This window comes from Patella vulgata, chromosome 6 (genome assembly GCF_932274485.2).
Source record: "Patella vulgata chromosome 6, xgPatVulg1.2, whole genome shotgun sequence".
Lineage (NCBI taxonomy): Eukaryota > Metazoa > Mollusca > Gastropoda > Patellidae > Patella > Patella vulgata.
In genome coordinates, this window is record NC_065884.2 from 9,435,216 (window position 1) to 9,450,246 (window position 15,031).

General features: G+C 37.4%; 1 protein-coding gene across 1 annotated transcript; it reads left to right on the forward strand.

The window, feature by feature from the left end:
• Positions 1–357: 357 nt before the first annotated feature.
• Positions 358–14,736, forward strand: LOC130010264 (protein PIF-like). Its single transcript, XM_050554641.2, has 11 exons — positions 358–427; positions 1,512–1,594; positions 3,717–4,046; positions 4,320–4,529; positions 5,905–6,147; positions 8,188–8,367; positions 9,755–9,907; positions 10,573–10,904; positions 12,224–12,311; positions 12,892–12,974; positions 13,955–14,736. The coding sequence occupies exons 2-11, from the start codon at positions 1,534–1,536 to the stop codon at positions 13,973–13,975; spliced, it is 1,701 nt and encodes a 566-aa protein (XP_050410598.1). The 5' UTR covers positions 358–427; positions 1,512–1,533; the 3' UTR covers positions 13,976–14,736.
• Positions 14,737–15,031: the final 295 nt, after the last annotated feature.

Here is a 15,031-nt window from a genome sequence, read left to right on the forward strand (position 1 = left end):
TCATCAAAGTGACCCCCCCCCAAAATCACTGAAAGGTCTCATAACATCCTTTAAGATGTCTGTCGATAAGGGGCGTTGCTGGTATTGTTAGATCTTTCTACAGCTTTTGACTCAACTGAGCATGTAAATCATCTTACAAACTGTACACCCGTTAACCTATGCAGAAAATAATCGAACTTATTAAAGTATTTGTTTATTATGTCCCCAGTGTGAGATTGGCAGACGGCCAAGTTTATTTCAGTATTCTATTGCTTTTTTGGAAAAAAACCATATAATATTTTCTTTTTTTTTTTTAAAGGGGATGTACATGTATCAGATCAGTGATTCACAATAAGCCCTTACATTTCAGATTTCATATAAAAAGACCCTAATCTGCTAGAATTAAATCATTCTGTCGGGGCTAACCAAGTAACAGATAACTAAAAGGGTAAGTATATAAACTTACATTTTAAAGTATACCTATATTTAATACAACATAGAATTTTTTAATACATCGAACGTAAGATACATTAAGCAAGACCTTTTTCTGCTTATTGTAGATCTTTCTTTAGGCATGAAATGTTTTCTAAATTATTAATTTAAATTAGACATTAATTAACTTATCCAGAGCATAATCAATTCTCAGTGTCATCGCTAGTCTGCGATGTTTACTGGATTTGAATCCGATTTGCTGTTCATCGCTCATTGATGATTTAATCTAAAAGGGGATAATCGAGACAATTTTTTTTTTATGGTATCGACTTTAGTAATGATGATCGAGGCTAGGCCGAAAATTCAAAAGCTAATGATATCTCGGTTCAAAGTGCATCGATTTGACTGAAATTTTCAGCACATTCCCTTTACATTATCTAGTTTTTAACTATTATACTGAGAAATGTCAACTCGTTATCTAATCTCCCATAATGCCCCTTTGGGCCTTTATTAATTAAGCAGAGATTGTCCTAAAGTTTCAATTTTAATGTTACATATCTGCTAATATTAATTAGAACATGACCGTTTATAAATTAAAGATGCATTATGTAAGATTTAGATAAAGAGCTGACCATTTTTGCAATAACAGCTCAAAATAGATAATGTAAAATAAATATATTGAAAATTTCATTCAAATTACTTCATTCTGAGCCAAGTTATCGCTGTTTGTAGTTTTGACAAGATGTGTGCATTGTGGTAACCAGGGTACTGGTATATTCGAGACTTTGTCTCGCTTTCTCATTTTTAAATAAAATTTTTAAATGGCGAACAGTTCTAACCTAGTTAAAATCGCGAGTATCCGATGCCATCGAGAGTTGATCGTGGTCTTGTTTTGTTAATAAATGTTTAATTAATAGTTTATTTAATATTTCAGGCCTAAAGAAAGACCTGCAATAGGCAGATTTAGCTCTTACATAATGTGTTTTTAATAGTAACATATAATATTAACAATATTATCCTAAAGTTTATATATAGTTTTATTGCAGCACTTCTGCTATTGGCCTTTTGGTCAATAATATTATATATTTGAAATGTTTCAGATTTTAAAAATTAACAACCGCAATGAAACAATTGGTATTGGTGGGAATTGTTACCTTGGTGGCTTTACATACAGCTGTTTCATGTAAGAATATTTCATTTTTCGATTCTGTGAATATATACCCGAAATCTTGCTTTAGCTACAATTCGATTGTTCCTTAAAACAAAGTTACTTTTTTTTTCTGGATTATTATGGTTCGATGAAAAAAAAAATTCAATTTCAAGGTTTATATTTTGCAACCATGAATATATCCGAAACCATATTTCAGTTTTAATTCGATTGTTCCTAAAAAAAAAAAACACATGGTTATTTTTTCTGGAACATTATGATTCTTTATTTTCAATTTTTGGTGTTTCTAAATCTATGTGTGTCAAATATACTTATTTGATACTAAAAGTAAGGATGATCATATAGCTACACATTGATATGTGCAATCAAAAGAATGTAATGGCCAATCCATAATATTTGAATGGTTACTGGTTACTCTTCCGTCATACTCCTCGCAGTGTTTCGTTTGATTAGAGCTAATCCCACTACTCACTGCTGTAAACAAAGCAAATTCTTGTTCTAAATTATGACTGGTCAATAGTCCGATTAACAACCAATAACTTACTGCGTAACAATACCAAACAGAGCTACAAATTAGATCAAATATGTTTACATAACGTTACGTCATGACTCATGATTTTAGTATGCCCTATTAACCAGTGCATAGCAGAATATTGCAGAAAAACTAATTGTGTGACAAACAAGGCTATCAACTGTCAATACGATTTTTACTCTGTGGATATAATGTAAACAATATTGTTTTGAGACGAACAACACTTTCACCGTTTTTAATACCTTAAATCACTGTCCAAAGTTTTAGGTAAGACACCTGATTAAACAAAGGGCTGTCATGTTGCTGTGCTTTTGGATAGATTTGATTGAACGGGAAGAATTGGCCCACTCCCTCAAAAGCGCAAGTATCAGAAGCTAATCCAGCAATGGCCAGAGAGGGATTTCTCGGGCCATTGCTTCAGGTATATGCTCTTCCGTTGATTATTACAGTTTGAATGTTACATTTCATATTATTACATCATACTGGATTAAATTAAATGGGGATTAACATCCTACTGCACCGACGGGAATACGTCATAAAGTGTGCTATGAGGGAAATCGTGCCCGGACGGCGGCGCTACGACCTAATCTGATCTTGAATTCCAACTGTCAAAGGCGCTGTTACGCGCAGGCCAATGTGTATATGGGTGCCCGCCTTTCGTTAAATCCGAACGACCAGACAGCTGTCATTGCCAGGTCATCTGTCTTGCAGCACTGACAAAGGCAAACCACGACGAAAATCCTGATGAACATTTAGGCTGTATGTTCACTTGAAATACACTGTAACTGGTATTATTTTGAATTTGGACGAAACTCGTTAAATAAGTATTGTCCTTGTTTTAGAAAAATACAGTGTGACCATATAATTCATGATTTCATTTAATATTCAAATGGTAGCTGTTCGCGCATTCCTCTTGTCGTCTGCGATATCACATTGAAAAAAAAGCGGACGTTAAGCGTGGCTGGGATGGCCTAATGGTCAAGAGTAGGGCCCTTGAGCGGAAACAAAAATGTGCTGGGGTGAGACCGTTTTTATTCCCGAGCCCAGCTCCTTTCCAAAACTAGATGATTCACTAGCAGATTGTGATAAAGGGAAAGCCTTTGTACATACTGTTATTAGCTTCAAAGGAACAATGAAATAATTCATGCCTATATAATTGCCGATTTCAATTTTGAACTTCGATATTCAAGGGCCCTGTACACTCTTATGGACTCTAGGGCAGCGCACCGGTTGCACCCCCACCCCTTGAGACCTGGTCTAGATTGAGCTCTAGCTGGTAGGTCATCTAAGGCTTGTGGTTTGAGCGTAAGTGGCTGGGAGATAGGGACGACATCTTAACATCGTGGGCTTACTCCATGTACTCCCTTCTCCTCCCACAGGAAAACGAACCTTACGTGTGCTCGAAGATAATAAAACTGAAAATAAAACAACTTGCCTGCGATATCACCCTCGGTGGAAACAGACGCTAAACACTAAGTACGCGCACACCCCACATGTTGGCTTTGCAAATAATGTATTGTCCTGATTTTGTTTCCAGCACTCTTAAACTAACCTAATATTATTGTAATACATTTCTTATCTTGTTGTTCATCTTTCTGTCAACAGATCCTACAGGATGCCAACGATTACTTGACGTTATAGCCGTTGTCGATGGCTCTGACAGTGTCGGACCAGAAGACTTTCAATCAGTTAGGAATTCTTTGAAAAGGTTTGTTACAGCTCTGGGGGTGAGTTCATCAGTTCGATTCGGCGTGGTCGTCTACAGTTCGGCAGTAGGAAAAGTCATTCCATTATCAGGCGATGCCAGTAATGTAACTAATGAAATTGGTAATCTTACCCATACACGTGCAGGAACAGCCACCGACTTGGGTATCGCCAAAATGATTGAGATGTTCAACGGTTCTTCAAGCCCTAAAGTTGGCATTGTTATCACCGGTAAGAAACTTTATAGTAATAGATAGTTTTCAATTTTCGACATGTTCGGTTCACAGATATGTATGGAATGAGAACGTACTTTTGCCTGTTAACTATTACTTATTTTAGAAGCATAAGGCCAAAATATCACTCAATTAAAATTAGCAGTCTACTGTAACCAGGTTAGGTAATCATATCAATTCCCAATTTTTTATTAGTAGAATATTTGCAGAAGCCAGAAAATATTAATCCTGTGTTGTAAGTTGTAACACCATTTTCGTTTTAAATATTCAGATGGGGCATCTTTAACTCCTAGTGCAACACGAGCTCAAGCAACAAATGCCAAAATCCAGAAGATTAATATGTTTGCCATCGGAGTTGGTGATAAAATTAATGCCGTGGAACTAAGTGATATAGCCTCATCAACTAATCAAGTATTATCTGTCACCGATTACACGGCACTTGCCCAACAGATAACCAGTCTAGTGTTGGAAATCTGTCCAAGTAAGTATAACAATCTGATCAAAGTACGGGTCCTATTTTGATTCGTTTTTCATGGCCCAAACTGTCTTGGAGGCGGAGAACGCTAGATCGAAGACGGTCCTGCACATTTTAACACATATGACGTCATTGAAATGTGGGTTAGGTTTAAGAATTTGGGGGAGAGGTTAAGTGTCCACATAAGCACTGACCTAGGATGATGAAAAGTTAGTTCGTGATATTTCCTAGTTTTATTAAAGATACATATAAAACATTAGATCTATATACAAAGGTGATTTCACTGTTTTTTGGTGTTAGTAACGCCGATAGTCTTCCTTGGGTGGTGCTTCTGGTATTTTGGTTTCTGAAGAAAAAAGAATAAATTTGAGGCTCTCGGGGGAGAGCTACATTAGTGTGTTTACTACTACGAATTGGATTTTATAAAAATGTGTTTGTTCCACATTACCGGTGTAGGGCTAGGGATTTATATGTCTAGTTGATTTTATTTACTAACGGTTAGGGTGGAGACTGGTCTTATTTAATCTAATTTACTGTGAACTAAGATGTCGTTCAGATTTTTATTTTTAGAATATGCAATTATAAGTTTCAGAAAGTTAAAAAAAAACGCCCAAAATTCGTCTAGTGTGTACGTCCAGACTATGAAAACGTCAGCTAAAAAAACGTCCATAGAAATCTGGCTTTAATGGACAGAGTGGCAAAACTTCCCTTTCCAACTCCGCCGTGAAGAGATTTGCGTAACTCGGGGCAAATCGTTTTCCCATCGCAGTTCCTGAAGACTGGGGGTATATTTGGTCGTTGAATGTAAAGTCAATCCTCCTCAGACAGATGTCGAGTAATTTGAGGATTTCTTCGTCTGGCCTGGATGTTTGCGGGTTCCTAAGAAATGCTTTCCTAACTGCTTCAATACCTGTGTTATTATCGATGTTATTATCGGAGCTACTGCCTACTCTTATATCGATTTCCAACTGGCAAGGATTTTTTACGTGCAAGCTAACGTGTACACAGGACCCCGGACTTTCGTTCCATCCGAACGACAATATACGCTGTTCCTTGCCAGGCTCTCTGTCCAACAACACTGACAAAGGGAACCACGCGGGAAAATTTCGAGGAACTTTCTCGGCCAACACCGGAATCGAACCCTGGACATCCTGGTTAGCGGGTCATCATTTTGTGCTCACTGGACCACCGCGGCTTCCAATTGTAGTGTGCTAGGGATAGTTTGGTAATGGGGACGTATAAGTCACACAGAGAAAGAAGGTGGTAAATTGATGGGCTGAGAAATACCTGACCATGACACTTTTCACTGTTGATATTGAATGATGAATTATTTTAAGTACCTGCCAATTTGTTTAAATGTCACTGTCCTGACTATTTTCAGCTACTCAACCAACAACTACTTATCCAACTACTCAACCAGCATCTACCCATCCATGTGATGACTGTGCAATGGTTAACGGTATTGGATACAATCCACATGAAGATTGCGATAAGTTCATCCAATGTGAATTTACCACAGATCTCACCTTACTTCGATACCACGTAAAACAATGTGGATATGGAACTTTCTGGGATCAAGATAAACTGATCTGTAATCATATTGGTAATGTCCCCTGTGATAATGGTAAGATGCATATTTGTTTTTGTACGTAAAGTGGGGGGATTTGTGACATCATAAAGTTTTATTTTTTAGACAAATGACTAGGTTTCGATTCCCAGCTAGTAAGTGACAAGGAGTAAGTGAAGCGAGGGGTGGAGTGGCCGAGTGGTGTACTGAAAATGGTACAAGGTGTTTCGTTGAGTTAAGTATGTTTCGATGCCTGCATTGGACGAGAAAGTTCATCCAGATTTTCCTGTGTGGCTCTCCATTGTCAGTGGTGCAGGTCGGAAGGCCTGACAAGGACAGCTGTCTAGTTGTTCGGGTGGGAAGAAAAACCGAGGTTGGAACTCAATATAAGAGTAGGCGGTAGTTTCGCTGTCCGGGCAAAATTTCCCCCATAGCACACTGTATGGCGTATGCCCGTCTTCATTAGCCCAGTTCGGAGCAGAACAGAAGGACGTTAAACACCATTTCATTTCATTTCATTTCGATTCCCCGCTAATACGTGACAAGGGGTAAGTAAAGCGAGGGGTGGAGTGGCGGAATGGTGTACTGCACATGGTATAAGGTGTTTCGTTGAATTAAGTAGCTAGGTTTCGATTCCCAGCTAGTAAGAGAAAAGAGGTAGAGTCACTTATCCAACCACCAGACGAAGCTCACTATAAATTTGCAGAATCCTTAGTTTTGGCTGATTATAGGGGGTTGGCTTAACGCGTGCGCTTCAGAGCATATTGAGTCAAGTGACGTGGTTTCGATTCAACAGCTTGTACATGACAAGGAGTATGGTCACCTGTCCAACCTTGGGAGTTTATCCAGGTCGCCAGGTTTCCTTCTACTGCTAAAGACCCCTATGCATAAGCGAATTATTGAAATAAAATTGAACTTTGTGTCGGACGTTAAATCCTATTCCTCTCTAAACAGTGTCTACTAATTGTGCATAAATATCAAAACGTGGTTTGTGTTTTGAAACCTTTTTCCTGTGCGAAAGTCTTATTTTAACTCCGGAGCAGTATAGGTCTGCGCATGACGTCACATCATACTGCCTCAATAGCAAGGGGGTAGAATTGATGCCTCCTCTTCATTTTACGCCTTCGTGTATTATTTTATGTGCCCATATTTTATGCAGATATCCGTCCAACACATTAAATGAAATGAAATGGGGTTTAACGTCCTACTGTTCTGCTCCTAAACTGGGCTAATGAAGACGGGCATACGCCATACAGTGTGCTATGAGGGAAATTTTGCCCGGGCAACGGTGCTACGGCCTACTCTTGTATCGAATTCCAACTGCCAAGGGATCTTTTATGTGCACGCCAATGTGTACACGGGACCTCGGTTTTTCATCCCATCCGAACGACTAGACAGCTGCCCTTGTCAGGCCCTCCAGCCTGCATCACTGACAAGGGGGAAACCACGCCGGAAAATCTGAATGAACTTTCTCGGCCAATGCAGTGATCGAACACCCGACCTCCAGGCTAGCGAGCCAGCGTCTTACCCACTTAGCCACGTGATCCCTCCAAAGACATTAAAGAAATGCTTTAAGAATTTAATTTACAGAAGAAAAAAGTTAAAGATATATTATGGGAGATTAGATAAAGAGTTCTCACTATAATAGTTAAAAACTAGATAATGTAAAGGAAATTTATTGAAAATTTCTATCAAATTGATCCACTCTAAACCAAGATTTTAGCGATTGAATTTACGGCCTAGCCTTGATCATCATTACTAAAGTCGTTTCGATGAAAAAAAAATAGTCTCGATTATCCATTTCATTATTAAATTATGAATGGAAGTCAGGCAGCAAATCGGAACCTAATCCAGTAAATATCGCAGGCTAGCGATGACATCAAGAGTTGATTATGGTCTGGATAAGTTAATTAAGGTCTAATTAATAATTAAGATAACATTTCAGGCCTATAGAAAGACCTGCAATAGGCAGATGTAGTTCTTGCATAATGTATGTTTAAATAAAACTTCAAGCAAATAATTTCTGCTGATCAGTTTGATGGTGTTCCTATTTCACGCATAATATACACATGTGTGTGGTTACATTTTTATTGACAGATCCATGCAGTACAAGGTTAGATGGCTATAAATACAAGACAACTGGAAACTGTTCTCAGTATTACCGATGTGAAGATGGCGAAACACTGGTCAGACACTGTCAACCTGGATATTTCTATGATACAACTAACAGTCGCTGTTCTGAAGATCCTTCATGCAATTACCTTAAACCTCTTCCTCGTATGTTGTATTACTTATATTTTTAAATATAATATATTATATGTCGTGGGGGGGGGGCGAATAGATGCACGTTAGATCTTATATTTTTAAATACAATATATTTTCTGTCGTAAGGGGGGGGGGGAGGGGGGCGAATAGATGCATGTTAGATCATAAGGTCTGTCACTGAGTCTAGTGGTGTGGTTTCGACTGCCCGGTTGCCTTCCACATCTATAGCGACCTATTCGCGCAAATGATTTATTGAAACAAAATTGAATATAGGTTAGTCGCAAAATGAATTTATAGCAGGCAGGTCCAGGCGGGCTATATAGCGCCAAACACATGGTAATAAAGATTAAATGTCTGTTGGTTAAAGATGCATTATGCAAAATTTATATATACAGCTTGCCATTCTGGCTGTAATAGTTCAAAAATAGTTGTAACATGGACGGGAAATCTTCCTTTGTTCTTTTCGTTGAATAAGCAGATTGTTTTCCCTCTGGGGATCACGTGGCTAAGTGGGTAAGACGCTGGCTTGCTATCCTGGAGGTCGGGTGTTCGATCCCTGCATTGGCCTAGAAAGTTCATCCAGATTTTCCGGCGTGGTTCTCCCTTGTCAGGGGCTGACAAGGAAAGCTGTCTAGTAGTTCGGATGGGACGAAAAACCGAGGTCCCGTGTACACATTGGCGTGCACGTAAAAGATCTCTTGGCAGATGGATTTCGATATAAGAGTAGGCCGTAGTGCCGCTGTCCGGGCAAAATTTCCCTCATAGCACACTGTATGGCGTATGCCCGTCTTCATTATCCCAGCTCGGAGCAAAACAGTAGGACGTTAAACCCCATTTCATTTCATTTGTTTTCCCTCTAGTAGATGGGTGGAGCTTAACCTTGCAATAACTGGACATGTTCAATGTTATTGCACACGTTTGCTGGTTTACACTAGCTTTAGTAGAAATCATATAGAGAAGTGGGGTGGGTTTTCTGTGCAATGATAACAAACATGTTGAGCAGTTGTCAATGTTACAAGTCATTTATAGCACGATTCATTCGTTAACAGGTTTACTCCTCGGCCTTCGGCCTCTGGTTAAACCTGTTAACTCATTAAAAATGTGCTATAAATATAACATAATGAAAAATGAATATATCGAAAATTTCATTCAGATTACTTTTCACTGAGCGAAGTTATGACTGTTTGGAGTTTTAGCATAGATGGTTTATTATCGTAGCAACGGTACTCGATTTTCCATTTTATCGTTAAATTTTTGAATCTCAAGGCTGTTCTAATCCATGTAAATCACGTCCATTCAATGGTCCAGAGAGTTGATTATAGGCTTGCCATGTGAATAAATGTCTAAATGATAGACACATTGTGAAAAAAATAAAGGCCTTCAATAATGTATTTTACAGCGAAATGTTATTATAGAGAAAGAACTGGTGATAAATGTCATTATGATTGGGTTGTCGGATTTCAAACGTATGAGGATTTGCCTTGTCCAGCCGGTACGACCTTTAACCAAGCCAGATGTGTATGTGATACAGAATTTGGAACTTTTTGTAGTCGTAAGTAAACACATGTAAAAGCTGAATATAATTAAAACTGGCTCTTCAGTATTGTCTGTAAAAACTTCTACATTTGGATTTATTTTTTACGCCTCGTGCACGTTTTCCCATGCGCACGTCACTTGAAAATATTTTTTCTCCTTTTGTTCGTATTATTGACGACGGTTACCGTATGTTGATTATAGGGAGTCACGGTTGCTCAGCGAGTAAGACGTTGGCTCGCTATGTTGGAGGTTCCGTTGTTGGCCGAGAAAGTTCATCGGTAATTTCTGGCATGGTTCTCTCTTGTCAGTGTTGCTGGAAAGAAGACCTGGCATGGCATGGGACAACGTATAGTCTTTCAGAGAGGATAAAAAAACGAGGTCTCGTCTACACATTGGTGTGCACGTAAAAGAACCCTTGGCAGTTACACGTATATTCGACATAAGAGCAGGTCGTAGAACCGCAGTCCGGGCAAAAGTTACTGCATAGCATACTGTATGGAGTATGTTCGTCTTTATTAGCCGAGTAGGGACAGAATGGTAGGACGTTAAACCCCATTTCATTTATTCATTCATTTATGTATTTGGTTTAATCTTTCCAAAATATCCGTTTTGACCACCATTTTGTTATCATGATCTTATTATACAGCGTTTCATAGTTTAAACACTCTAAATCGATTTCAGCTCCCTGCAAGCCTATTGTGGACATTGATTTCAACTCAGACGAGCCTGGGGAGTATGACAACTATGGGGCTACAATCCGCAACGGTAAAGCTTATTTCAATGGCAACGCCATCATTAGGATTCTAACATTGGCTAATGTTGACTTCCTATCTAAAGTTAACATAAAGGTCAAATATAGCCAAACGTCTAATAGTTTTGAAACACAAGCCGTGGTTACCAATGGTGATTGTGGTAAACAACCTTCCATAAGCATAATCAACCAACACACCAATGTCCAATTCAACCTCGCAGATACTACAAACGCCACCCACAATCTTAGAGTTAATTCTTATGTGAGTATAAATTATAATGAACCAAAACTAAGGCTACTGCAAATTAATATTAAACTTCGTATGGTGTTCTACACGTGGCTCAGTAATTGGGCGCTGGCTCATTAACTATGAGGTTCCGGGTCCAATCTTGAAGTTACCCGAGAATGTGTCTAGTCGTTCAAATGATACGAAAAACCGAAATTCCGTGTACATGTCGGTGTGCACCTAAAAGAATCCTTGGCAGATGGAATTCGATGACAAGTAGACGGACACGCCGCTGTCTGGGGAAAATTTCCACCATAACACATTACATGACGTATGTACGTCTTCATTATCCCAGTTGGTGCAGACAAAATGAGATGCATAGAAACGATGAGTTTTTTGCGATGTCGCATGGTATCTGTCAACATTTAAAGTCTTAGGTCTACAGACGGAGTCAAATAATAACCTATAACTGATTTTGTGTGCAACAAATTTAAGCCAAAACCAAACATAAATTTAATAACGAAATTGTCTACCGCTTAATATTTTGAAATTTAATCGTTAAAGATGCATTATACTCTGAATTGTGACGTCATATCAAATTCGACGTCCGTCAATTGATGCGTAATTGTCCAACGAAGGAACAAGCATGCTAAGTTTCATGGCAATCGTACATGTTCGCTCCAAAGAAGAAGAACAAGATCAATAAGATGAGTGGCGCTTGGTGTCCAGTCCCTTGTCCAAAATTTAAAAGTGTCGATATAATCGGCTCAATTTACTACTTTAATTTTATAGAAGACCAAACAGCTCTTTATTCATTATCGTCCACTGTCGTCATGATATTCAGGTTAGACGAATTTGGAGAAATGTTTTTTTGACAATAGTTTTTCAAGATTGGTATTTGGCGATTTATATTAGGAAATTTATTGTTCGATATTTGTTTTTCGTTGTATGTTTCTGATAAAATGTAAATGTAATATTTTGATTTCCTAAATGAAATTTTATCATTTTATTTAAATAATAATAATTAAACTAAACAAAGATACAAATGTCTGATTTGTAAGACAAATATTGATTTTGAATTACAAATGTTAATTTTAGCTTACAAATACAACAATAAATTAAGCAATAAGATTTGAGGACTATGAACTAAGAATTAAGAACACTGGATAAGGAGCTGTTTGGTCTTCCATATATTTTACCCCAGATCAAAGCTATTTGGCTTGGTTTGATATGGACTCGATTATCGCCAAAACATATATTCATTTTTCATAGACGACCATGTATAACCAAATTGGGCGAGTATTTTAAATATTATCAACATTTTTAATAGCATTTTAATGTTGTTTTATTATCAGGTCCAAGCGCGGGAAGTTGAATACAGTTTGAAAGATAAAGAATTTACAGCCAATGTTAACTCAAACACCAATAGCAAATGGGTCGCAGGTAAGTATATATTTTTCTATACTATTTTTTGTTTTTGCAGACGATGCAGAATAACTGCGCAATAAAGTGCAGAAAAAATAAACTTGAGACACGCGCATTACTAGAGCAAATAATACAACATTAGGACTTTGTATTATTTGCTCTAGTAAAGAACATATAGAAAATACAGGGGTGGATCCAGGGGGGGGGGCTCCCCTGTTCAGCTACATAAAAAAACTTGTAAAAAACCTTTTTTATGAGAAAAGTGTCATAATTGTGCTTTATCCTTTATCGTCAGATGGTGCGACAGGATGGGCACTCGAAGCGCGAGATAATGATATAGACATATGTGATATCACAATTAATGCTTTGCATCAATAAAAATGAATCACAATGTCATCGTATTAATTCATAATAAAAATTGATGTCAAACAGGCTGTTGGATTTCTCTGTTTAAAAAAGCTCAATGTGTATGTATATACGCCAAAATGACGATAGAGACCATGTATTTCTGAAATAATTAATAACATTGCAAATATGAGCGACCTAGTTGTTTTACTTTTGAAACTACCCCATCATGTCCTATATAATTATTTTACAGATGCTCTAATACTAAGATCAAAGTGTGCCTTCCAACTAGGTCATGGTACTGGATCCAAGAATTTTACAGGGTGGATTGATTACGTAAGTTCATTTGTTTGTAAAGTTGGAGTGTTCTTAATTCTCTGATACGCTGGCCGAGAAAGTTCCCCGAGATTTTCTGGCATGGGTCCGGTCGTGTATGATCACCAAGGTCACGTGTACCTTTGACAGTTGGCATTTGAAAAGATAGTTTGCGCACGAGAGTAGGCTGTTGTGCCGCTGTACGGGCAAATGTTCCCTCATAGCATGGCGTATACACGCCTTCATTAGCCAAGTCAGTGTAAAATAGTAGGATACTAAACCCAATTTCATTTCAAGTGAAGTGAAAATCGTAAGGTGTAAGCCCGTCTTTATTAGCCCGGATGGAGAAGATAAATATGACGTTAAATCCCATTTTATTTCATTTCTTAATACTTGAGAGTTCCTGGTAGTTATATTCTAGTCTTTTTATAATGAGATATATTGCCACTAGACATTCAGGGTTAGCACACACGCGCTGTATCATAAGGCCTGTCATTGAGTCAACTGGCGTGGTTTCGAATCCCCGGTTGTACGTGACAAGGAGTATGGTCGCCTCTCCGGTTTCCTCCCACTGCTAAAGACCCTACGCGCAAGCGAATTATTGAAATAAAATTAAACCATATGTTAGTCCCGAAATGACCTAGTTTGTGTCGAGTGGACGTTAAACCCCATTTTCTCTCTCTCTTTCCCTAGACATTCAGCGACCCATATTGAAATAGGCATCAAAATCACAAGGTATTCAGAACCAATATTTGAAAGCTTTTATCATGGTTGTCTATAGCAGTGAATCAACATACAAATTAATAAACAAATACCATCGATCTTTAAAAAAAAAAAGGAATTAACTAATGTTTTGTAATCTGTTTGACGACAAGAAGAGGTGAATTATGTTTACACGCCACATTAATTTATTTCCACAGTTCAGCAAAAATAAAATCAGTCTTGTTTTTACAGAGTTGTCTACCTTAGACATTAATTATATTCGTTTTATATCTTTTCAGATAACTGTATCAACATGTTAGATAGCTTGTTGGCCTAGACCATTGATGACGACACTGAATACACCGACCGTTTTTCATTTTATAACCGGCTTAGCTTCATAATTTGTCATTTGTATGTAAATAAGTTAATTAGATCCCAAAGTTCAATCGACTACAATAAAATCACAATACAGAATATTGAAATGAATGGCGAAATACATATTTTCACAATAATAAAACTATCGTGAATTTTTAGTCAAACCCACCATATTGTAATTGGTTAATCTATCATGCATTTATAATAACCAAATATAGTGAAATTTACTGCTTTGTTTTCTAGATAGACTTCATGCCTTTTGAACTTGTACTGTTTTTGGGCAAACCACCTTGTTTCAATTTTGTTCTTAAAAACATTTCTACATTCTAATATACCCTAACATTTATATTAACCAAATACTTGAATAGTGAAATTTATTACGTTGCTTTATTGTCTGAATAAATTATAATCAAAATATTGTCTTTGAACCCGTACTATTTTATAAAAACCAACATTGTTTTTAAAGTAATTTCTGCATTTTCATATTCCATGTATTTTCATTAACCTAATATATAGAAATTTGCTCTGTAATCAAAATAATGTTTTCTGGATGAACTTGTACTGTTCTGTTCAAACCAACTTGTCTCCATTTTGTCTACATTTTAATACCCCATCCATTTACAATTACAAAATAAATATAGTGAAATAATATTTGATTATTATGCTAGGCTATTTTGTTTATAAATAAATAATAATTGCACTTTGATTTTGTCGTAGCTCATTTTTGATTAGCGTAATATTGTCTTTCTTAATTGCAAGATGCTGTTCTGAGTTAGTAGAGTTAGGGTTGGGTTAGGGTTATGGTATTCCTAACAAAGTGCAAGCAGAAACGCCGCGGTCCGGGCAGAGCAGTTGGACGTTAAACCCCATTTTATTTCATTTCCATCGAAACGCAATGTATTACACCATTCGTTATGTTAGACCAAACGGGCAATCTTTTTCTTTTCTATTTTGATTTTCCAGGATTAAATTAAAGAAAAATACATTTTACAAATCTGATA

What these genes read in the sequence shown, in the direction of transcription:
- LOC130010264 (XM_050554641.2), top strand. Translation starts at nt 1,534, where the DNA reads ATGAAACAATTGGTATTGGTGGGAATTGTTACCTTGGTGGCTTTACAT. An exon ending in TAATGTCCCCTGTGATAATG is followed by an intron (nt 6,148 to 8,187) that starts GTAAGATGCATA and finishes TTTTATTGACAG; the next exon opens with ATCCATGCAGTACAAGGTTA. An exon ending in ATTTGGAACTTTTTGTAGTC is followed by an intron (nt 9,908 to 10,572) that starts GTAAGTAAACAC and finishes AATCGATTTCAG; the next exon opens with CTCCCTGCAAGCCTATTGTG.